At 46.8% G+C, this 24,119-nt stretch overlaps 1 protein-coding gene across 3 annotated transcripts in view; it reads right to left on the minus strand.

The window, feature by feature from the left end:
* Positions 1-24,119, minus strand: part of LOC308043121 (phosphatidylinositol 3-kinase regulatory subunit gamma) — a gene marked incomplete at its 5' end in the record, with an annotated part of 70,602 nt that overhangs the window by 12,377 nt on the left and 34,106 nt on the right. Inside the window, 2 exons of one of the 3 annotated variants that reach the window (XM_080349021.1) lie at positions 11,971-12,001; positions 13,158-13,271. The exons of 1 other annotated variant lie outside the window; for it this stretch is intronic. Coding sequence is in view for 1 of the 2 variants with exons in the window: in XM_080349020.1 (XP_080205146.1) it covers positions 13,158-13,263 (106 nt within the window). Of the gene's footprint in view, positions 1-11,970; positions 12,002-13,157; positions 13,978-24,119 lie in introns of those variants that run through there. One more of the 3 variants, XM_080349020.1, reaches the window with a different exon arrangement.

Below are 24,119 nucleotides of genomic sequence, written 5' to 3' on the forward strand. Positions count from 1 at the left end.
TGAAGCTCCCAGCCCCATCCTACTTCTGCAGGGTCAGTGGAACAGATATACAGGCCAAGCCTTCAGAATCAATTGTATTAACTGTGCCCTACGCTGATCCATGTCCCCCATTCAAAGTTCCTGAATTCAGAAGTGTCTTCAGGTCCTCCCTCACCCTCACTCCACACCTGGGTTCTGGTACCCTACATACAAGTGACAGGACAGACACAGCAGTTCTGAGTATCATCAGTGCCTGCACACAGCAGTAAATCCAAGCTCAGGACCTGTAGATGTTGTGAGCTACTCCAGAATCTTTTGTAGATTGAGTCCCCAACAAGTGCATGAAGATTCATGTAAAAAACGCACAACAACATGAAGAATTCTTAGAAAACTATATCAGCACCAGCAATTATTTCGCAGGGGCTTGCGGGTTAAGGCTTGGATATATCAAATACGTCAAGGTATTTTACAATGTAAAAGCCTGTTTTACACTGGTAATAGGGGCTTTCCAGAAGAGCCTTTCAAGTATTCTCTAGAGTACTTGAATACTTCTCTAGCCCTCCTTGTCAGATTAAGTCTTGCTCCTTTATATACTGTGGAATTATCTGGCAGCTTTGTTAGGGCTCACTCCAAAGTACTGGGCACAGAAACGCCAACTGACAAAGACCAGAAAGGCAAGGAACAGAAGTTTGGCATAGGGACACAGAGCACTAAACATGACACCAAGGGTCCTTACTACAGGTGTGGGTTTTTCCTTCTTTCCCTTACTAGGTTGGTATCAGTTCTCACTATCAGAGGCTTGTCTGCAGAGCTTCATTCTGCATGAGAAAATTGGAAGGAAATCCTTCCAGAGAGAAGAATAAGGCTTGGACCAGTTCCTGTAAAACCTGACTCATGGAAGCCAGTCCTTTTCACAATAGACTTTTGAAAATATGCATTTTAATAGCTTGCACATTTTAAAACTACGAAAGGATTTGCAAGGGTGGATCCTGTTCCCAGAGAGCTATGGATTTACTTTCAATACTTTGAACTCTGAGTCACAATAGATCTTTCCCTGTCTGGGATACAGAACCAGGCCCTTGCTATTGCTTTACTCAGTAGGCAAACGTGCCCATCCATTTCAGTGTTTCTTGGCCACCTTCTCAGCCTGATACAACTGTAGTCTGTACAAATGGAGAACAAAGCACAAAGGGAGCTCAAACCCCACAGCCCACAACCTGTGATGACACAAGAGGAGCATTTTGTAATATCATGGCAATTCTATTGTAAGCACAGCATCCACCCTACTGCTGTTCTCAAAACGCTGGCCCAACGGGTTGCTACAAGAGGCATCCTAAAATAGTTTTTATGAATACCTAGACAGTACTAAGCACCCTGCCAGGAGAAATGCTGTGATGTTTCTATGAGAAGCTACAAAGAGCCTTCAAGAATCTACAGATTTTGATTTAAATTTAAAAAAAAAAAATAAATCCAGTTTTATATACCTTACTTGATGAATGTTACAGAGCTAACATCTGACAGTAAAGTAAAATAAGGCTGGCTTGAAGTCAACAGAAATGCTTTCAAGAGCAGCCGTGTTTCTTTCCATGTCACTGGGTCCAATTCTGATCTAGCCACAGGCACAATCTTACTTTATCTCAAAACAAGCTCTGATTAGAGTGAAAGATCCTGATGGTTTCTTGCCTCCTTTTTCCTAGGAGAGAGAGAACATTGATCTCAAGTGATTAACAGCACAATGGATCTATCCATTCTAATAAAGAACTTGCTGTTAGTACCAGATGCACAAGCATCCTTCCCTTACCATGTCTCTAAGACAGCTTTATGGCACAGATATCCCCAAATGCAAAAGGCAACAGCTCCGCAGGACCTTCCACTCCCCCATGAGTGTATTCCCAAGATGAGGCTCAGCCCTCGGTGACCGCCTGGCACACAGCCACGAGAGCAGATCGGCTCTCCCTCACATCCTAACAAGCATCTCTGGTTTGTCATTCTTTAGCACCTCTGATCCCCTCTTCCCAGCTTCCCCAAGCAGCCTCACTTGAGCTAAATCCCAACCCCAGCTCAGTGCCGCTTAGAAGGGGGGAAATAAACCGGAGCTGGTGATGGAGCGGAGGTGGCGGCAGCCAATGCTGGCCGGGCCCGGGATCGGATGTTGCTGACGTCAGGGCCGGGGCTGCCGTGCCGGCTCCGGCAGGTACCTCCAGCCGAGCTGCTCCGCAGAGCCGCACCGCAGGGCCTTAGAGAGAAATGCCCATCAATTTGGCTTCGCTGAGGTAATTTTTGTCATGCTTTCTTGACTGGGTAGAATTGCTTTTGAAAAAGGCTACTCGACATTTAACTGACATGATTCCCTGAAATTCAAACCACCTCCAATACCAAAACAACTAAGAAAGCCGGCAAGTAACTAAAGTTTAGCACCATTGTATTTTTTTAAAAAATTAAACTTTCTTGCAAAAAATAGTAGGCTACATTAATCCCAAATTTAACTTCAGAGTACACTGTGACTTCCATGAGACACACACTTCACAGTTAGGTTTTGAATAAAAAATTTCACAAGATTACATGATCCAAGAGGCACCGAGCCCATGTGTGAGGGTTTTCAATGGCAGTAATTCAGGAGGAACGAGAAAATAATAATGCCTTGGGTCTCCAAGTGCTACATCCCACACGGCATACAGTCAAACAGCCCATTTCTTCTCTGGCTGCAGTATTTGCATACAAGATAAACCTGCCAGTTAATTAAACTCTAATTTGCTGTTTTAAGGCAGATGCCACTTAGTCTAAGAATGGCTCCATAATGTATTTCTTCTAGCACTTTCCAAGAGCTGCAGGCCAGATACTTAAAAGTACAGCAGGTTTAAATGCAGCATTAACTCTATCTTGCTGTTACAAATAATCATAACTACCAAGTATTCTGATAAAGTGACTTGTAAGTCACTCGGCACTTCCATGAGCTTGTCTACCAGCCTTCCTTCTGATGCTCTCAATCTACTCTCACTCCACCTCGTGACAAGCAGAAAACAGATGAGAGGATTTCTGAGATAGTAACCCAGCTTCAAAAACGCTGACATACAGTAGATATCCTACAAATTGTAATACAAAGCTCCAAAAAGTGTCATTACTCTGGAAACACGCAAGTAATCCACGGTTAGGCCAGCTAACATTTTAATGACATAGTTCTTAACAGTAGAAGGGTTTTCCCTTTGGAGACATAGATGAGGACTTGGAATGAAAATGCAGGCTAGCTTTTTTTAATAATAATTTTTAAAATCCCCTAATATTTAAGTGCTCTCTGTAGTCTTAATTTCTCAAAAAACTTTCCTCAATCTCTTTAACACCTTCAAGGCAAAGCCTCAAATTCTTTCCCTCCCTCAATAGTCCTTTACGTGTCACTGCTGCATGGGATCCCCAAGAAAAAACCCTACGCTGAAAAAGGTGCTTTTTTGCACATAATTTTAGAGAAATTGTGCATGTGTGCAAGCCAGAGCAGCAAGGCACCCCACGCTTTTGCAGAGATTCCCCAGCCGACAAAGAGGAGGGTCGTGCACACCTGCTGACAGCCATTCATTCCCCACCACTGGCAGGTAAGTGATCTTGGCAGCTCCACATCCCTGCTCCTCAGTTCTCTTGCCAAGGCCCCTTGCGAAAAGTACAGAGCAGCAGTGCCCCTCAAAGCTGCCCTTCCTCAAAGGGCAGCTCACACGCACCGAGAGCTCCTCAAGGGATGGAGAAGGAAGCTACTCAATCGCATTATTGCCGGCCACAGAACCTCAGGCATGCTCACATTTTCGCTCTCCTCCCCCCAAACAGGCGAGATGCCAAAGAGTAAGACATATTCAAAGAACTGAAGTCTTTCAATATCTCATTACCGAAAACAGCAGACAAGTTGGCGGAAAGCCAGGCAGGCTTCCAATGAAAACTCTCCCATTTTAGCTTCGCCTGTGTTTCTATAAACTTTCATAAAAACCAACACCTTTAAGAAATATTTCAGTTTTGATTAATTGGCTTTTTTTGATAAAGATCTGTTTTGTTTGAAAACTCCCCAGCTATCCAGTCCTCTCCCACATGTCCCAACCACTGTTTCACCTCCTGCAGCCTGCCAGACTTCTGCTGCACTCTGTTCTTCGCAAGCATCCACAGCTACCGCACAGGCTGAAAGATTATCTGCTATGGGACACCTGCAGAAGGGTGGACAACAGTGTGCGAAGAGGCTGGCTCAAATTCAGGGTTCCTCTGGATGTCTCAGAAGCATCCCCCACTGCTTTGCAAGGGTTGTTACTTCATGGGCTGAGACTGAAGAAATGGGGGATGCTCGAGGTTAGAAAAACGACACTGGAAGCTTTGACTTCTGTGTTATAAAGCAACATGGCACCTTCTCTTCATTCCAGCCTTTGCATGAAGTTGCAAAGCCAAAAAACCCCAATTTTCCAGTTATTTTCATAGCTGGATGAAAAACATTTTCCCTTTCAAGCAGAGCCTAACAGCTGCAGAGCTACAGCAGTGTCAGAGGTTCCATGACCAACAGGGCTGGGGTGACTGTCCCAAAGTTAACAGGAGAAAGATGAAAAGGGTGAGTGCTCTTTACCAACCAAGCATAATTAGCACACTATTAATAAGCTGAATACCAAAAACATAACAGTGCTTTATAAGTTTTGCCATGTTTTATCACTCAGACCGTTACTACCCAGCATCACATGCTCAGTTCAGGAAGGAAGAGCTTTATCTCCCAGCCTGTAGACCTCGGCTTTTACTGACTCTTTGGATGAAAGTCAGCGGCAGACATTTTATTGTCCATGAAAATCTGAAATGTTTGATAAGAACAATTGTACCTTATAGTATCCTGTGTATTGTATGGTCTAGACAATAGAAGTAGATATAAAATGCAAGGCACAAGTAGATTCTCCTATTCACTTATCAACTAAAGCTCTTCCTCATCTGCCCTCACCAAAGAAATATCACAAGCATCTTTTCTACCCCTCCACAGGTAGAATTTTCAAACAGCTATTAAAAAAACACTCTTTGGTCAATACAGGGAGATAGAATTTGCATAGGAATAAGGAAAACAAAATTTAGCATAAGCATAGAGCTACAGCAATACAGAACAAAGAACCAGCTTTTCATTGTAGAAGATGGAGAATGAAGTCAGGCCTGAGCAGTGACACGCTGGTTAGAAGACCTACTCAAGCCAAAAGAAAAAGGCATTTTAAACAAAAACAGCCCAGGGCTGTTTTCTCCAGATATTTCAAAGACTAACCATCCATCCAGACGTCAAGTACAAACCTCATAGGAGAGCAAATTCACAGAAATAATCAGCACTACTGAGAAGTTTGCTGCACAAGAGCCACTTAAAAATAATAATAATACAGCTGTAAATACATGTGACTCTGGCTGCTCTAAGCAGCATTTTATTTTAGCTTGCCACTAGCTCAGACCTTTCAGAGCAGTATTTAGATTGTTCCTTATACAGTACCTGTCCTTGTGCTATGTCAAACTATTTTCTAGTCACCAAAGCAGAAATATTACAACACCTTCTAAATTGCTAGCAGAGAGCCATCTAAATCAAGATCAAAAGGTGTGTTTCAAATCAACACTGCAGAAGAAATTTGAAGTTAGAGATGTATTCAGAGGAAAAGTGTTGTACATTGTGTCATCTTTCCTAAGAGCCTTGATCTTGGAGGAAGCTCCACTGAGGCAGAAGTCCCAGCCCATGTGGTATCCCCAGCAGAACCTGAGTCTCAGGGCAGGGAAGGATTTGTTGAGCTGGACTCAGCTGACACAGTCCCTGCTCGTGCTGAGAGCTCAAGATATAACAGAAGAAATGGATTCAATCTTCTCACTCAACTACACTGTGATTTTCAAAATATTTTAATGAAATCGATTTCACAGCAGCAGTTTAACTTCTTTCACCCTCCCAAAAGTGATCAGTGAGACTGTACCGTCCCCTTCAAAACAGAAAGGATCTTAAACACTCAACTCATTGGTTCAAGTTTCCTTGTATCCTTCAAGAGACTTTTTGGAGACAGGAGTCAGACTAAAGATGCCACAAACACCAAAGACTTCTAATTCAACACTTGGGAGCAGTTTCTCTGAGGCCAACAGTCCCACTTCCTATCATGACCTGACTACACAGGGCAGTGCAGCGCGAGTACTAACAGCCTGGGAAATTTAATTGCAAGGTACAAATTCAGGTCGTAACAGACAACAGAACTGACATACGCGATGTTGTCAATGACCTGACATACGCGATGTTGTCAATGACCTGACATACGCGATGTTGTCAATGACCTGACATACGCGATGTTGTCAATGACCTGACATACGCGATGTTGTCAATGACCTGACATACGCGATGTTGTCAATGAACTTCTCATCCACATCTCACCTCTCAAACATTTTCCTGGGGTGTTGGAGTGTAAACCCTACTGCCCACACTCAAAACGCACCCAAACAGCAGATTCCCTCATTACAGCAATTTTTCTCTAGCTCCATTGCATGAACTCCAGTTTTGGGGTTTATTTGAGGGGAAGGATACAAGGAAGGAAAGAATTCCTCCAAAAGCAAAGATGATCATGTGCAGCATCTGATTTTAGGGGCTATTGAGGCAGAAATTTCAGATAAGGCTACAGAAGGTAAAAACCATCAAAAAATGGCACCTATGGATCTTTTTCTTCCATGGGAAAGAGCAGGAGAAAACTGACCCAAATACAAGAGTCCCAATGTCACACCAATCCAAAACTGAAGTTATCCTTTAGCAAAAGAACAAACAAGTAGGGCATATGAATTGATTGGGTTTTTGTCCAAAACCACAAATTTTTGGGCTGAGAAACACGATGTTTTTCAAGCCTATCCCAAATAACCATGCATCAGCTTTGGGGATATCTGATTTTAGAAGAAGAAACATTCCTATGAACTATCACTAAAATAACATTTTTCCAGTTCACAAAAACCGGTAGAGAATCCGGAGCAATGTTGGAAGCAGTCACAGGTTGAAGGAGTTGAAGTATTTCATCTCATTTGAAAAGAGCGCTGGATGGAAGGTAGCCATCTCCAGTGCGCTGCTGGCCTGAAAGCCAGAGGAGAACCTGGATCCTGTTCAGCCACCAGAAAGCTTCAAAGAACATTGTGCTTTGGCATCAGGACTCACCAGGCAGCTGGTTGGTGTCCAGCAGGGCAGCTGGGGTCCTTTTAGGAAAGTTCTACAACAGGCATCACTTTGCTTCTTTTGAACGGTGTGAACTCCTCTAAAACTCCCTGTATATAACCACTTTTCTTCAGAAGAACTAGGAGTACATAAGGTAACGGAATACATTCACTAAAATGTTGCAAAATCTTTGTCTATTGAGTGGAGGACACAGCAAAGATTAAGGACAATGAAAATACAATCTCTGCTGAAGAGGTAATATCCACTCACATTGTTTGGGAACCCAGCACCAGCTAATACACCGTAGTTTAGATTATATGGACAAGCAAATTCTTGCTTACTTAACTATCATGCAAATTTTAACCTGTCAGAAGAAATAAGACAAAAAACAGAAGAAAATCTGACTCATTTCCATAGGGGCATTTAGTACACGAGCAGAGTCTGTTCTTTTAACATTACTCAGCAACCTACTTTACAAAAATGAGTTTCCAAAAAAATCAAGCTAGAATACACCTATTGCTTTAATGGGCCAAAGTTTTATAGCAACCTGTTTCAACATAGTTAGCAGGCTTTTTGACAATAATAAAGCCTAAGCTTTGATACATACAGAGAATGCTGATAAAAGTATTCTTTATGCTGCTGTTTCCACTGTTCTCTAGTTCTCTGCCCAAAAAGTGACTCACTAAACAACCAACATGAGATGATGTAAGGCACCCAACTGCTTTTAGTACTGGGCGCAGATGTGTATGACCAGCTATGCCTCTGTTTTCCCAAGCTGTAGAGCAAAGATAAGCCCAAATAGCTTCATTCTAGAATAAGATAATCATGCAAGCAATGGTGAAGACAGAAGTTAACTGTGCTGCTTGAGAAAACTATATTCCCCAAAGGAAACTCCAAGAAGAATCTTCTTTTGAACAGGTGAGGTAAAAGGAAGCAACACCATGATTAATTCCTGTCAGGTACAGGCATCATGCGATACAGACAATTGTTTGGAACAACAATTGCAGAAATAGCATTTGCTGCAGATTCAGCTTTCAAACGCATAGTGAAGAGCTTAGTTTCTTCTCAGAACATTCTATTTGTTTTAGTTTGCATGAACCTACAGCTTTACAGAACACAGGGCTGAACAAGTCCCTTCAGCAAGCTTTCCCTCCCCAACTATTTCTACATCATCTGAAAGCCTACTGATAAAAATGTCAGCCTTTTAAAGTAGGCTCTCCCATCTCAAGCAAAGCCTCATTTCACTTTATATTAATGATGCTATTTTTTGTGTTCATGTATTTAATTGAAAGCTGATGAGTGATATTCTTTAACAGAGCCATCAAAATGAAAACCAAGTGCAAGGAATGCAAAAGCAAGCCTGAAAATGCAATCAAGAAACAAAAAAATGGTTACAGCAGTCATTAAATGAAAAGGCCAGTAGAGAAATCCAGGCGTAACAAGGACAGAATACAAGCATTTCACATCCCTGTTCTCATAGGAGCTGAGACTCCAATTAAAATCATTTTCCAGGACATGCAGAATACAAGTGACTGAGCCTTATTTATTCCCTGTTCTACCCCAAAACAGTCAGCACAAACTTCCCTTCTGTAATAAGGAAACTCTCAATCTCCAACATCTGCTTTTTGGAAACATGACTTTCAGAAATACTTAAATTTGCAATGGAGACAGTTGCTGCTACAGTGCCGCTGTCTTAATTACATGCACTAGTAGAACCATTATTGTTTTTTTTAAGATGTGTAAGGGCAGAACTTTTGTTTGATAAGCTTCCGGAGTCAGCTCAGATAAGCTGAAGGACACTACTGACAATGCTATTAAAATTTGCATCTGTTCTCCCACTGGAAAACCAGTCAGGCATAGACATGCGGTGTTCACCTACATCTGGGCACTGCACACCACAAACCCCATCTGAGAAGCCACATTCAGCTTCCCCTATAACATTGATAATGATACAGCAGGACTGGTATCTGAGCAAACACTGCCCTTGAGATCAGAACCCTATATTTTCCAAATTACAATTATAGTATCGCTTCCCTAAAACAAGGGTTTGCAAATTGTATATATAAGAAAATAGAAACTATAATGAATAAATACACTTTTTCCCTTGAATACTTGGCTCACTCATAGCAACAGCAGGGCTGCTTTTGCAAAGTAGACTAAACTAAGCGGCCTAGAGATTATTGCTGCCCCCCCTTAATTATTAAAAGATTTTGTAGCAACAGCATTGTTACAGCAAGTGTCAGCACATGAGGTAAGGAAGAGTAATATTCTTGGAAAACAATGGTTGGGTCAAGTTATAGATGCAGTTGGTCATATTTGGGCCTAACAGGCTTCAAAATGGTAGGTTTCTTGTAGCTTTAGCACAAACACTTTTTCTGTTATCTGCTCCTAGAGCCCATTCTGCATTAGTAAGCCTACTTTAAACTTGTGGGTTTCTTCATAACCCACGCAAATGGAACTAACCTCTAATTTGTAGTTGAGCCAAATATCTTTGCTGACATCTGTATCTGAAATCCCAGCGGAACACTCTTACTGATTTTCATCGAAGTGTGACAAAATGTATTCAGTGATTACACATTTTATCATCAACACTACTGATAATATATCCCAGATCTACAGAGGGAAAGACATTACTTAGTCTTACTAATGAGAAGCAGGTTAATAGATAGGTAGTTATTCTGGTAACTTTTGTAGTCAATTCAACATCTTCCATTCAAAAACTTCTGGCAGTAACAACTTTTTGCAGACCTGAACAGAAGTTAAATAAAAACTAAATTCAATCCAGTAACCATTTCCTTGTCTTTTCAGACAGCAAGATACACAGCAAGAACAAACATACAAATGAACCCCTGACAGCCAGTTTTCTAATGCCAGAATCAGCATATGATGCTGCTATGGCCATAGTACTCTGAATTAATCCAAATTAGAAAATTTAGAAGCTACTATGTTAGCTACATGCAACTGATGGTTCCAGTTTTGCCTGTAGACACTGAAAGTTAGTTAGTTGCACCTAGTATTACTTGCCACATATAGATCCTACCTTATGCCAGTGATACATTTTATTATGCATTTATACATTCAAGCAGAAGGGAAACAGGAGTCACCCTGCTGGTTGTCACCACTGTTGCTCCTGTATTAGCTGTACTGCTCTAAGGCGAGCTTTGCAAAGCTGGCAGAACTGAATCCCTAATGCCAATGCTCTATTTAGGAGAACTGCCTCACTCCTATGTTTAGGATGGGTTACAAGCTAGCAGAAAGCTTGCAACCCCATGTTGCCTGACCCTGCCTCTGCTGGAGTTGGGGAAAACTCACGTGTGAGAGAGGTATCAACTTCATTAATTTTGGGCTTTTGAGCAAGTTTTCTAGCAAAGACGCTTCAAGACCTGCTCTGAGCATCCACTTACACCTACAGCCCCAGACAGAAAACAGGAGCGCACTGATGAGCTGGTGCAGGTGCACTGAGGCCTGACAGGAGCTGTGGCTGCACTGCAGGCTGCCTGCCATCATGGGATTTTATTTCTGCATTATTATTGGGCAACGCTAAGGTGGGTATTAAGACAGCCTGACGAGATAAATTAAAGGTCTACCGGCCATTAACAAGAAACAGTATCCCCACCCTTGAATTAGAGGTTATGGGTGACACTGCACATTATGTTCACCTTGCTTTTGTCTTCTGCCTGAAGTTTAGACGCACTAAAATGTCATCAAGAGCAGTCACGCACGATTTGAGACACTTGGCTCCTGGTATCAGCCCATGGCCAGTACTGCAGCATAAAGACCAACCAGGGATCTCTTCACGCAAGTTCTGCGGACAAAAGACCACGCTGCCCCTTTTGGCAGTGGGGACACTTGCCACATATTGTTAGTTTGTGCACTGCTGAGAAAACATATTGCCACCATTCAGCTGCTCAGGCACTCCAGCCGCCGTGCGGGGGAACGCTATACTGAAAACCTTCACAAATTTTTGTTGGAAGCGGGCCAAATGGAGTTGTGGTTGTTACCGGGTGCAAATGCAGAGACTTTATCCCAAGGCATGCCAAGTGTTTCAGCCTTCCAAATAAATTCCTCCACATTCCCCTTAGGGATGACCTATCATCCCGGTCCAGAAAACACTTTCCTACCCCACTTTGCACAAGGAAAATGCAGACTACCCCTGCCATGCTCTCTCTCCCTTCCCCTGCAATTTAAAAGTTTTAGTGCTACAAAATCAGGACAAACACATGGGACCATCCCATGCATCATTCCCAGCTCTGGCTCTTCCAGAGGATCAGCATGTAACATTAAGTCCTTTCACTCGCTGGTGTTCAGACCATGCAGAGCCTTGATCCCTGACTAAAGGTCTTCCATGATGGAAATACTGGTACTATTAATGACAGATGCATCACTTATTAATGTGAATTTCCAAAGGCTGTATGGTCGAATTCCTGCAGAAATACTGAAAAGTTGTTTTCTGATGAGTTCAGTTAGGCCAGCTCACACTATGCCATTTAAGGAGCTTTAATTGTTTTTAAGAAAAAACCCCCACAATTGTTTTAAGTCGCCTACAATGGAACTGGGGTTTTTGTTCACTTGATACAAGCAAAAACAACAACTAACCTCATGAATTGTTAAAATCAAAAGCATTTACAAGAAAGATACTCTCTGCAATTCACAGAAGCAAGCAAACAGATTTGACTGAACTTTATGCTTTCAGGAATAACTTCTAAAAATAGGTAGTGTCAGCTATGCAAGAATTTAACAAGTAGTGGCCAGTATTGTGCATTTGAGATCTGTCCAATTTTAAAAGCAGAATTACCAGAGGAAGTGAATACAGGTCCTTAAGATCCAAAAATCTCAGGATGATCACCTACCTCCTCCTCTTTTAATTAAAGTACCACACACCTAAGGAGAGAAAAAAAGAGCTCACTCCGCTGAAACAAAGAGATTAAACCACACTTGGAGATAAAAGCCACAAATCAATCACAGACTGAAAAGCGCATTTCAAAAATCTAACAGTACATGCCTCACAGAAGATACCACTTAGAAGTGGTTATTTGCTACCAATTTCTCTGCCGGCTAAGAGTTTTTTGATGCATATTTTTCTGTACCTTCTGGCTGTACAGATCAGAGACCTGAGAACATAAAGGCTCTTCAATTATCTTACTGCCCTCAGCCTCTTACACTCATACAGGTATAGATACAGTTTCAGCAGTACCTATTTATTGCTTGCTTTAACTCAGGACAGAAAAAAGGGTCAACCTCTTCTCTTCATAAGCATTTCCTCACTCTTCAGACACAAAAGAAACTTTATGTCCTATCTAAAAACTTCAGGCAAGTGAAGAGACAACACATTTCTTCATTTTCAGCATGGGCAATCCATCAGGGGGAAAAAAAAAGTTGCACCAAACCCTTTTGAATGAGGTTATTAAACGTTATCAAAGTAACAGTGCCTCCAGGGATGGATTCCAGCCTGTTCCCAAGTATTATCCCCCAGCACCGACACCCAGAGCCACCACACACCTCATCTGTCAACGCTGAAACAGAGCTGGGGAGAAACGGGTCTCAGAGCCTGTAAAAGCGATTAAACTGGAACTGAACGGAGGTGGGTAAATCACTGCCATCAAAGTGTTACAGGCGCATAAAGGCACACAGGTGAAGAGGCTAATAAAAACGCTTCTCTAGAAGTGAACGTAGCCGAAAAATACGGTTTTCAATAAAGACTTAAAAAAAGGAGACTCGGGAGAGGGGCTGCGAGCAGCTCTTCTCCTCCTGCCTCCTTCCACCTCCCAAAGGGCACCATCAATAGCAGCTATCCTCCCAGCTCCCCCAAAAAACAATATTAAAATACTTCAGCCCAGGAGACAGCGGGTTCAACTCCCTGCAAAGTTTATGCAGGCATCAAAGTTGAACTACAGATAATTCCCACACACCCCCGCCCCCCATCCTCCCATAGATTCCCTCTCCTTTTCCCAACGGGAAAAGTCTGCAAGGAGGAGGGAGGGGAGAGAAGGTAGGAATGAAAGGCTTGGGGGAACACGGGCAGGTTTCGGCTCCCTACCTGGAGGGTCCATTTCAATGTAAAATATCAGCTCAGTGGAATAGGGCATCATCACTTCCCGCCAGTCCGTGTCATCGCGGTCCATATCCCACAGCGTGTTGTACATCGCGACAGTCAAGTCCCGGCAGGTTTATAAATAAGAGATTGGCTTGCGCGGCTTTTAACGGAAGGGAAAAAGGTATATCTATAAAGGAAGGGGGGGAAAGCCCGAGAAGAATCCACGCCGTTCTAAAATAACACTTACGGCCAGAAAAAAAAAAAATGTTAAAAAATCGCAAAATTAATTTAAAAAATCCACACGAGCAACCTCAGCAGCTGCCCTGCAGGAACTAAGATAGGTAGTTATATAGATAAATAACATAAAGACAGAGTGCTTCTTTTTGTTTAAAAAGACACCTTTCCACAGAAAAGCCACTTTCCTGAATTCTCTCTAAAAATCGCCATTTTCGGGATACTTGTAAAACACCGGGCTGAAAGCAAAACAAAACGCCCGCACAAAAGGGGAGGGAGGGTGAGGAGAAGCGGACAAAAAGGGGAGATGTCGGTCTCTTGGATGAATTCTTTCCGCCGGCGGAGGAGAAGGGAGGGGGCGGCGGGCAACAATAACGGCGGGTGCGGAGCCCGAGCGGGGCGGGCAGCGGGGCGGGCAGCGCTGGGGGCCGCTCGGCCCGCGGTCCCCGCCGGCTCGGCTGAGCTCAGCGCTGGGCGGGCAGCCCGCGGCAGCGTCGCCCGCCGTGCCCAGCTGGCAGCCCCGCGCGGCGCAGGCGGCGGCCCCGGGCGGCTCCGGCAGCTCGCAGCCCCGAGCTCTCTGCGGCTCCGCCGGCCCCGCTCGGTTTCATTTTAAGAGGCTCTGAGGGGCCCAACCGTCGCCAACCGCCTCTTGCCGAGGACAAGGCCACGCCCCCCCGGCGCCGCGCGGGAGGGGCCCCGGGGGCGGGGCTTCGCGCCGGCTTTTTAACCCCTTCGAGGAGGACGGAGGGAGGGGGCTGTGTGAGCGGGCGCTTCCATGGGGCAGAGGTGGGGGTGGGAAAAAAAAATCATAAGGGGAAAAGTCTCTCTTCGTGCCGGCGAGACATGCTCAGGAAGAAAGCTTGGCACAAGCTACAGAGCTACACTTTTCTGACTTTCTCTCCGCTCTCCTTCGCCACTTCGGCCGCCTCTCTCGCCTTCTTTTCCTAGCGACCTCCCCCTCTTCTGAGGCGGGCAGGGGAGGTGGTAGGTCCCTCGGCTGGCCTGTCGCCAAGGGGCTGCTGCCGTGGAGCACGCGCAGGGGGCGGGGGGAGTCGAGCCCAGTTGCCAGAGCTGCTGTCTTTGTCTGAGGGAGCAGCGAACGCCGGGATTGGCAGAGAGCTCCGGCCGGTCCACCCAATCAGCTGGCGGCGAAGCCGGCCGGCTCGATGACGATTGGTTGGGAGCCCCGGTTACTAAGCGGGACAAAGAAAGGCGAGCGCTGAGGCGGAGAGCGGGGACGGGGCTGAGGGCCTGCGCGAGCAGCCGGGCCCCGCACTCCGGCCGGGGCAGGTCCGGGGCTGGGCCTGCGACCTCCGCTACAGCCGGCCCCACCGCTAGTGGGGGGGCATCGACCCCTGCCCACAGCCACGGGGAGCCGCGTCCCCCCGGGCCGGTGTCCCGCAGCTACGCTGCAGCCAGGACCGGCCCCTCATTTGAGATGGGGTCTGAGGGACAGGCCCGGGAGGCCTTTTGCTGGTAGAGCCGTTGTCCCCGTCCCTGGCTGGGCCCTGGGCTGGCCGACCCCGCTGCACCACCTCGCAGCTGCCTGCCCTGCTGTTCCTGCAGCCCGAAATACGGGTTCTCCTCCACTGCCTGAGTTCTGGAGGTCCTTTGGATTCCAAATTACAACCTGAGCATTTCAGCGGGTGCCATAACCATCTGCTAAGGGGAGTGTGACCCTCCGGGAAGCCCAGCGCTCTTTCTAGTGACATAACCGGGGCGGGGGCGGGAAGCAGAGGAGGCACCCAGCCGGGTGGCTGCCTTTCACAAAATTTGGGATCAATCTGAGCTGCAAACACACCCAAAGCTGAACCTCAGCCTGCCTGCGGCTGGCCAGACTGAGCCCGCAGCCCACAAGCACCATCGGGAGGCAGAAATGCAGCCAGCTCGGCAGCCAGCCTTGGTGTTAGTGCAGCCAGGCGTACTTAAAGAAAGGCAAAATGACAGTTGTTGAGAGATTAAGGAAAAGCCCTTTCCAGAGACTTCCAAAAAGTGTTGCGGGCACAAGGAGGGACAAGCACCTTGATCTGCTGTGAGGATGTCAGGGAATGTTAGAAAACCCAGCACTGAAGTTGTCCGCTTTATTTGCATTTTGAAGCATGGAAGAGTAAGTTATGAATAATTTCTCCTGCTCTAGCACTAGGTAGACAGCTCCTGAAAACATTCTCCTGTCTTAGGTGAACTGGAGGGTGATGGCAACACTGAATAACTGAAATGCTATACCCAGCATAAGAGTATGTGCGAAGAGCTGGGCACAGAGAATCTGAACTTTGCTGATATATCACAACTTCCATGGCAAGCAATTGAGAGCAGCACTGCTCCAGTAATAGAGCTCCTTGAGGGATGGACAGCTGCAGAGGAGCACAGAGCTTTGACTCAAATAACTCACTGTAGATAAATTAATTTTATATCCCCATCCATGGACTGATTAATCCACGAGAGCCAGATACGATTCCTTTTTCTAATTTTGAAATTAAATTTCTTGGGCTGACACAATATATCAGCTCAAGCTTGCTCGAAGTGAAATGCCCCTCCCAGAGCACACCTCCCTCCCAGCGAAATCTAAGTTGGTACCGGGGGTACAAACCGTCCGCTGCCCACGCATGGGGCATGGAACAGGGCTGCAGAGCAGCCCTGCAAGGGGTGGCTGGTTGGTGCATGGGAAGATGCTTCTTTGCAGACCCCACGGTGCTGAGAATTGGGGCTGCCATCACTACCGGAGCCCCCAAACTTAGATTAGCAGCTCTAGAAGTGGGGGGAAGGAGGGAGAGAGGGCTGAAATTCTTTCTCCCCCTTCCTGCACCTCATTATAAGTTCCACCCACATAAGACCTAATTACTTGGCTTTTATGCTGGCAAAGTGGATTTCATCCTTGCTGTTTCCCATGGTGGTTGCCTTCATTTTCATGGCGGCACTGATGGCTACAGCTTATTGATGTTTTCGCTTTAGTGATTTAAAGCAGAATACATTTTGTTATTAGCACTGGTTTCTCTCATTGCTGCTTTAATCAAAGACGCAATTTAAGGCAAAGGATTGTGTGTAATGGTAAACAGTAGGGTAATGCCTTGAGAGAACAGAATATTAATGTATTTTTATTTCTCAAAACTGTGCTTATGATATATCCAGGATTACTTGGCTCCCAACATGCACGCATGGGGCGCTCCCTTTCCTGCCACACCACCTGCCTTGAAATAGGGGCGAGCAGTTGTGTGCATGTGCATTTGGCGGGGGAGAGGGAGGCACATGTGCTGCCTTACACACCGCAAAATCCCCTCTGCCCGTCTGTCTGTCCTCCACAGGCACAAAGTCTGAGCATCCAGTGTCACGGCAGTGCCCTTGGAGAACAGAAACACAATCACGAGCATGCCGAGCACTCAGGGATGCTCAAGGTCTGACAGAGCACTAGATCAACGCGAGGCAGGACATTCGAACACTGAAATAAAACAACAGTGATAATGACAATGCTTTACCAGGGGGCACGGTGCTCTAGAAAGGGTTCTGGTGAGGAGCAGCCCCTGCAGCCCTGCACCAGCCGAGAGGCAAACACGGCGTCTGCTGCCTCCCCAATGACATCCCCCATCGATGGCCATGCATTTGCTCACTTTCATTTCCTTGGATCTGACAATTTGCATTTCAAGGCAAGATTAAATATTGAAGTTTTGAGAGCTTCCATGTGCTTCAGGAGGAGCTGAATGCACCCGCGCTGGAACAGGCTGAACACAGAAAAGCCATTTGTGCCAAACTGCTTGGTTTCCTCTTTGCCGAGCCATGATAATGTGATATCCGACAGCTGAATGTAGGCCACAACAGGCTTTTATAGTTGGAGGGGTGGAGGAGGGAGGGGGGCTGAATCCACCATGCTGCCCGCCAAATGCACGAAAATGATGAGAGATTTTTGGGGCAGACTGGAGACTCCTGGCTACTCCCGAGACGCAAATATTGGCTTCACCGTTAGCACAAGCTCCGGGCCTGCTGGAGGGGAGCTTGTAGAAGGTAGAGCTGCATTCTCATCGGAACGGATGACTCCCCAGCCGGCAGTAAATGCTACATGAAATCACTAGCCTTGCGCTGCACAGACACCAGGATTTGTGGAGTATCTGCCGTAATTGGTGGCCAGCTTCCCATGGGGGGTGGCCACATCTTGCAAGAAACTGCACGAGAAGAACCGGTCGCAGCAGTTTGGTTTAGTTAACAGATTATTCCTGCCTGTTTCTCACCTCCTGGTGACGAGGAGTCGAGGGGAGGGTCAGCCTGCTTTGGCTCAGATGCTGCCTCTGGGGCCTCAGCGCTCCAAGCTCAACCTGGGGCTTGCTGGCAGGAGAAGAGATGGTGGGAAAGGCAGAAGTTCATCCTGTCATCCTGCACCAGCGTGGTGCTGGCAGCATGGGAAAGGCACAAGAACCATCTTTCCCTTGAATTCTACAATCTGAATCTCAAAAATACCCCAGGACCACAAAGCATTTGCCTGAGTATTAAGAGTATTAACCCCTGCATGGGCGAAGTAGCAGCAGTTTCCTTCCTTGGATCCTCCTGCACCTTAATGTGAAATGTAATGGGTGCTTTTAACCAGGATTGTGCTGTCTCCTCTGTGCTTTAGAGTCATTTTATGTGTTAAGGGGCTGCAACACAGTTGCCTCGCTCCACCCCAGATGCGGCCGCATTTCTGTGGTGAGAAAGAGCTCTGGCAAGTGTGCTGAAGTCGGGTGCCTTGGTTTGAAAATTATACATTGCATTAAAAACCTGTATTAAAGAATAATATGTGGTCTGCAAAAACATTCAAGTGAAACACTTCAGTGTTAGGAAGTGTCTTATTTACAGCTGTCAGAGCAGCTCATGCCCTCTTCCCTTCTCTGTCCACACAACAAGCAAAGAGGTCAAAATAGGGGCTCACGTACGCGAAGGTCGTAGCACAACGCATGCACGGAGTTGAGCTCGCAAGGAATCATACATGAGGCATTTCCTAACTTAAAAGGACTTGGCTTTGCTTTGTAAACAATGTTTTTTTAACATAGGAAATAACAACCGAAAAAAACCCCTTTTCAATAAATGTCTACGACTTAGGTTATTGCAGCTGGACCTGAGGTATTCCTCAGCAAGGTTTGGACTGGCCTGTCCTCCCCGCTCCAGGGGTTTCTCCCCCCAAAATTGCAGGAATCACAGTTGGGGCTGGAAGCAGAAGCCGCTCACCTGCGAGGGGAGAGGAGCCCTGTGTGGCTTTTGCCACCAGGCAGCAAATGCCGGCCCCACGCTCTGCACACGGGTGTCCGGGGTGGACACGTCTGTGCCGAAGGTGCCCGGGGATGGGTGTGCGAGGGGGTGGGCATGGGGGGGTGAGGGAAAGGACACGCCGCACTGAGCTGTGCTGAATTGCTGCTTTGGCAGACAGCACCGGGCCAGCTCTTTAGAAAGTTCACGTTCAGTTATTGTTTTGACAGGCTGCCAAAGTTTTCCTGAGGAATGCAGGCAGCAGAAGGGAAATGGCGATTTTCAAACTTGGTTTTTTTTTTTTTTTATAACTCAGCCAAACCAGAATGGAATTTCATGGGAAAAGCGAAAGGTACATCTCTAGCCTCGGGGCATCGTCGCTGCCAAATTTCAGAGGCTGGCTGCGAACAATGGAGGTGTCGGAGCATCTCCAAAGCAGCGCACACTTGCACGCGCTCGTGTGTGCTCACGCACACTCACACACGCACTGGAAGCATCTTTTCTAATGGGCAAGCGCTCCCACCATACACCAAACACCCCCAGAAGACTGACATCAACCCATAATGCTTAAAAAATATCAAGTATCCATAGTTTAAAAGCAGAAGACAAAGCCAGTCTGCAGCTGATGAAAGGTTTGTGATTTGGCCTTGGGAGGACGCTTGGGTCCTTTCCCACCCCAATCCCAGCTTACAGCCAGCTGCACACAGTGCTGCAGGGACCCCACAGCCACGGCGGGGGGGACCTCCTGTATCCCCACACACTCTTCACTGTGTCGGTCGCAGAGCCGCAGGGTATTTTGGCAGGTCTCCCTACCCCTAGCAAGGGCAGGAGGTTGCAACCTCCCGTCCTCCTCCTGCTCCACAGAGGCAGCAGCGCAGCCGGTGAGCCGGGCTCCAGCGCTGCGGCACCCCGAGGTCTGCGGGGCCAGGGAACTGGGCTGGGGAGCTGCCAGGTACCTTATATTTTCCAGTACACTAATTCTTCTTGTCATCTTGCCAGTGACAGAGAGAGTTAAACAGAGCAATCCATTAAAGAAGCAGCCTGACAGACTGATTGTTAAGGGTTTCAGCGATCCCCATTTACACTGGCTTGAAAAAAATTTTGCCTCGAGCAGCTCCAATTACAGAATTATCGGACCACACTCCGGTCCCTTTGTGGTCCCTTTGTGCACTTTGCATCTCTGTCATCGTTCCAGGCCTCTCTCTATTGAGTTGCTTGGAAATGGGGAGCAAAATGGAAGGAGACTTGTAACAAGTTCAGAGAAATTAGAGGGGAAAAAAGAGAGAAAAAAAGGCACCCCCTCAATTCTAATGTCCTAAACCAGGACATTTTTGAAATGTAACACTGTATAGGAATTTAAAATATTTTTCACTTCCTCTCTTCATTGCTTTAATGCACTGGAACTACTTGCTTAGATTTTTTTTTTCCAAGGAATGTACAATAACCACTCTGTAAATTCCTCAGGTCTGATTTGAAGAGGAACTGTAGAACTTTATTCATGGAGGAAAAAAATAATCCCAATGCCTTCCTGCAATAACTCTTTCTCTTCAATAAACATGGCAGCATGTGTTTTGATCACAGCCAGTGATGCAGGTGGCATCAGAGGAAATCAACGGCGGGTCTAGGAAGAGTGAGGTCTTGTCCCTGTCCTGCTGCCGCCCCACTTGGTGACCGAGTTGCCAGCACCAGTTAGGAGGTGGCAGCATTCCCAGTAGGAGGAATTCTGGAGAAGCCCAAATGAGTGGTCGCTTCTGCAAATGGAAAACTCCAACTCTGTACGTTTGCTCTTATTATGAAAAAACCCCACAAAAAACAAAACTCACAACACGATAGTTTACATGCCCTGGGATGCAAAGCTGAAGGGTTCCTTATCCCTTCACCTGCAGCAGCTGCATGACACGGACGCATGGATGTTATGCACCTGGCCAAACCTGACATCACCTGTTTATCTTCCAGAAAACTCTCCTGCTTCTGGCTTCCCAAACAATTTTATGATCCTGTAGCTAGCGTTATCCTAGTAATAGCATCCTCAAATATCCATCACACATTACCCCATGGTGAGAAAACACCCCCCTTTTCTTGCAGCAGAGATTATCTAGTTTCCCAGGGTGGATAAATGACAAAGCCACCCCTGGGTACTGCTGGGAAGGGGTGAGATTAAGCTTTGGTGCTGAGGCACAAGCTGAACGGCAGCTTTGCTCTGACCCCAAGCAGGAGGAAGTTTCTCATGGCTGGGTCCTCAGTCCTGCCATTGGACTCCCCTGTCCCCGTTCCCTTCCCTGGCTTTTTGTGTCCAGGGGACCTCGCTGTGACACATCGGTACTCAGAGTTCTGCTCAGCCGCGGTAACAGAGACTTCCACCCAAAACCTTGGGTGGAGATCGAAAGCGAGAGAAAAAAAACCCATAGCAACCCAGGGAATATTGAAAAGTCATCTCGTTTCTTATTAATCGCTTAGGCCAAGAATTCAAACGTCGGCAGCATGTTGGCCGGGGTTGTTTTCCTTGCAGTTATCCACATGCAGTTCATGCCTTGGAAAAGGACCCATTACCATCGTGCATTGTTGCTTAGCTACATGTGCTTTCCCTCTAAGTTTTCCCAAATGGAAACATGGCTCTATTTGCTTTGGAGATCATGTTCCCTGGCTTTCTTTGCTTAACAGTAAATAAGTGCAAGAAGAACAGCCTTGAACGCTAAGCGGGGCAATAAAACAAGCAGTGCTGTGTAGGGTAATCATTCAAAAACCAGCACATGAACATGATTCCTTCCTCGTCCAGCCAAGGCAGTGGACTGAGAGGGCTTGAGCAAAGACAACTTCCAGATCAGCTTATTTAAGACCTTTTTTTCTTTCTTCTGTCCTTTAGATTAAGGTTCTTTCCCTGGTGAAAATTTCCAAACCTGAAGAGGAAATTCATTTGAATAATGCTGGGTTCCCAAGAGAAGAATATTAATTTCCTGGAGTAGAGGTGAGACTCTAGGGCACCGAGACCTCACTCGGTGTCTCTGCTGCCCCACTTGCCTTTTGGAGTCCTGGGCATCCTCTAGAAACATGCAGGAAAACGCCTCCCTCGTCCCTGCAAACCACCAAGCCAGTTTGCACCACCAGATGGGACTTTCTCACCATCAAGCCCCCAAATTTGACAGGTTCACCAAGTCCCGGCTGCAGCGGCAACAAACACGCAACAAATCCAGAGCATTTGGAAGGCATCAGCTTCACTGATGGGAGGGAGGGACTGCACAGCACATTTGTGGCTGGTCCCCCATCTCCTGGAAGCATTGGCCTTGCTAAGCGCCTGTCTTAGGGCTGACCTGTGCTGGCACAGTGCTCGTGTCCAGGATTTCCAGGTGTTCGGCAGTTTTGTTCCTTGAGCATCAGACAAAACTTGCAACATCTTCAGATTTTACCGAGGCTGAAGCTTTTGGGTAAAAAGGTGGCTGTATCTCGCTTATAACACATAGGTTGGTAGAGATCAAAGGGCAAAAGCTTTGCAGCACCTTAGCGCCATGAACACACGCTGGATGTGAGCGCTGGGTGCCTGCAGCTTCCCGCAGGAGTGGGACACCCCAAAGGGTGAGCGCTTGCCCTGCCTTCTGCTGACAAAGCATGAAATCTTTATTGTCTCCCAAAACAAAAGGTGAGAGACAAAGTAAATAGCGCCATACTGATTACCAGGCTAACAGACTGGTCTGAGGTTTAACACAACAATTTTCAGGCCAAGAACCTGCCAGGAAGTGAAGAGGGGTATTGTACCTATGCAAATCCCGGCTGGTGGGTTAACACATCCCGAACACTGTGTGCTCTGTGAGAGCTGCCAGCACCTGAAGAAGCCACCTCTACTCGCCCGGCACTTGGAAGCTCTTATCTGGCTTTGACCAAATGTACACAATACAACCTTGTTTTAGATGGTACCTCTCAGAGGAACGGCCTCTTAAAAGTGCTTTGAGGAATTAAATGAGAGAAAACAGTAGGAGGGGGAGAGGCAGGGGCAAGGGAGAGAAGCTTGCTGCTGCACTACAGAAGGAAAAGCTGGTGGATACCAAAAACATTACGAGACAGGACCAACGTGAGACTGGAAGAGGCAAATGGGTGGCCAGGCTCTCTGCCACCCCCAGACAGAGGTTTGGTCCCAAAGTGTCCCTGCAGAAGGACGGGGTTGCTGGTGCCTGTGGGTCTGTTGTGCTCTGGCCATCCTGCCCGTAGCTCCACACACACCGAGCTCATGCACATAATGAATTTTTTCATGAATGGAAATCCCTTTGGGTTTATTGTCTCTGAAAGCCAGGAAACACCTGCCTGTTGCTCAGATAAGTGGAAGGCAGGCAGAGGATTGGCCTGGCAGCACCTCCTTTGCCCCATGTCCTTCTTGGGCACCCTTTGGGTCCCAGCCCCACCAGCACTTGGTGCCCCCACAGTTGGTTTGGAGTTGACCCTCTGAAAATCAAACATCAAAGGGGCTCTTTCAGCAAGGGCTATTTCCACATCAAATGCCTACATCCAGTCCTGAGCCATCGGGGAGGGAGAGCTCATCATAAAAGGGTAGGGAAGATTAATATTATTTTTCAAAAGTATAATGGGAGGTTTCCACTCCCTGAGCACTTCAGAGCTGGTTTTTGCACAAAGTCAGAATAATTCCAACCCCAAAGGAGAGAGAAAAAGAAAAACACAATAGAAGAGGTTACAAATCCCTGAAAAAAATGGTTGGTCTGAATCGAAACATTCATGTCATCATCACTTTGGGGGCTGGAGGAGGTTGCCACTGGGAGACCCTGAATTTCCCATAGGGATGTGTGTCCTCCGTCCTCACTTGGAGCAGCAGGGTTGTTCAGGTGCCTCCTCGATCACGGGGTGCAGGAGGAGGTGGGAGAGCCTGACACGGGCTGTACGAGTTGCAAAGTGGTGGGAGGGAGAAGGAAAGGACAAGGGGTGGAGAAGATGCTGGGAGCACCCTCTTGGGCACGTGGAACAGGGAAAAACCAGCTCCCAGGTACAACCCTCCTGTGGCTCCATGGAGAGATCAGTGCTATGAATCTGGCGCAGCGACTGGCTGGGAGTGCACCTGGACCACGGCGTGGCTCTGCTGTGGAAACGCACCCGTGGCCTCAACCCCTTCCTCTTAGAAACACACCATAGCGCCACAAGGGAGCCACATTCCAGCAGCCTTGAGAGCAAGTTTCTGCTCTGTGAGCATGAGCCATTGGGCCAGATGGGCATATAAGCAATTATTTGATCACTTTCACTGCAGGAACCAACTTGAAAAATACCTCCGATTCACAAGCTTGCAGCCTGCTTCTGAAAAGCCAGACTAGGAGCTGTCTCTCTTCCCGGAAAATCCCTTGCCTGTGTCTGCTGTGTATCCTTTCCTGTGCTGGGAAGGGCTGGGCTGAATGCAGAAGGCAGCCTGGAGCTGGCAGAGCTGCGCTGGGACAGTGTCCCCGGGCCGCTGGGTCAGGGGTGGCAGGGCTCGGCATCTGGGAGGTGATCTGTCCTTGGGAGACTTAGTGCCTTGCTCGCTTTTTGCGTCTTGAT

The sequence above is a fragment of the Nesoenas mayeri genome (genome assembly GCF_963082525.1).
Source record: "Nesoenas mayeri genome assembly, chromosome: 8".
Classification (NCBI taxonomy): domain Eukaryota; kingdom Metazoa; phylum Chordata; class Aves; order Columbiformes; family Columbidae; genus Nesoenas; species Nesoenas mayeri.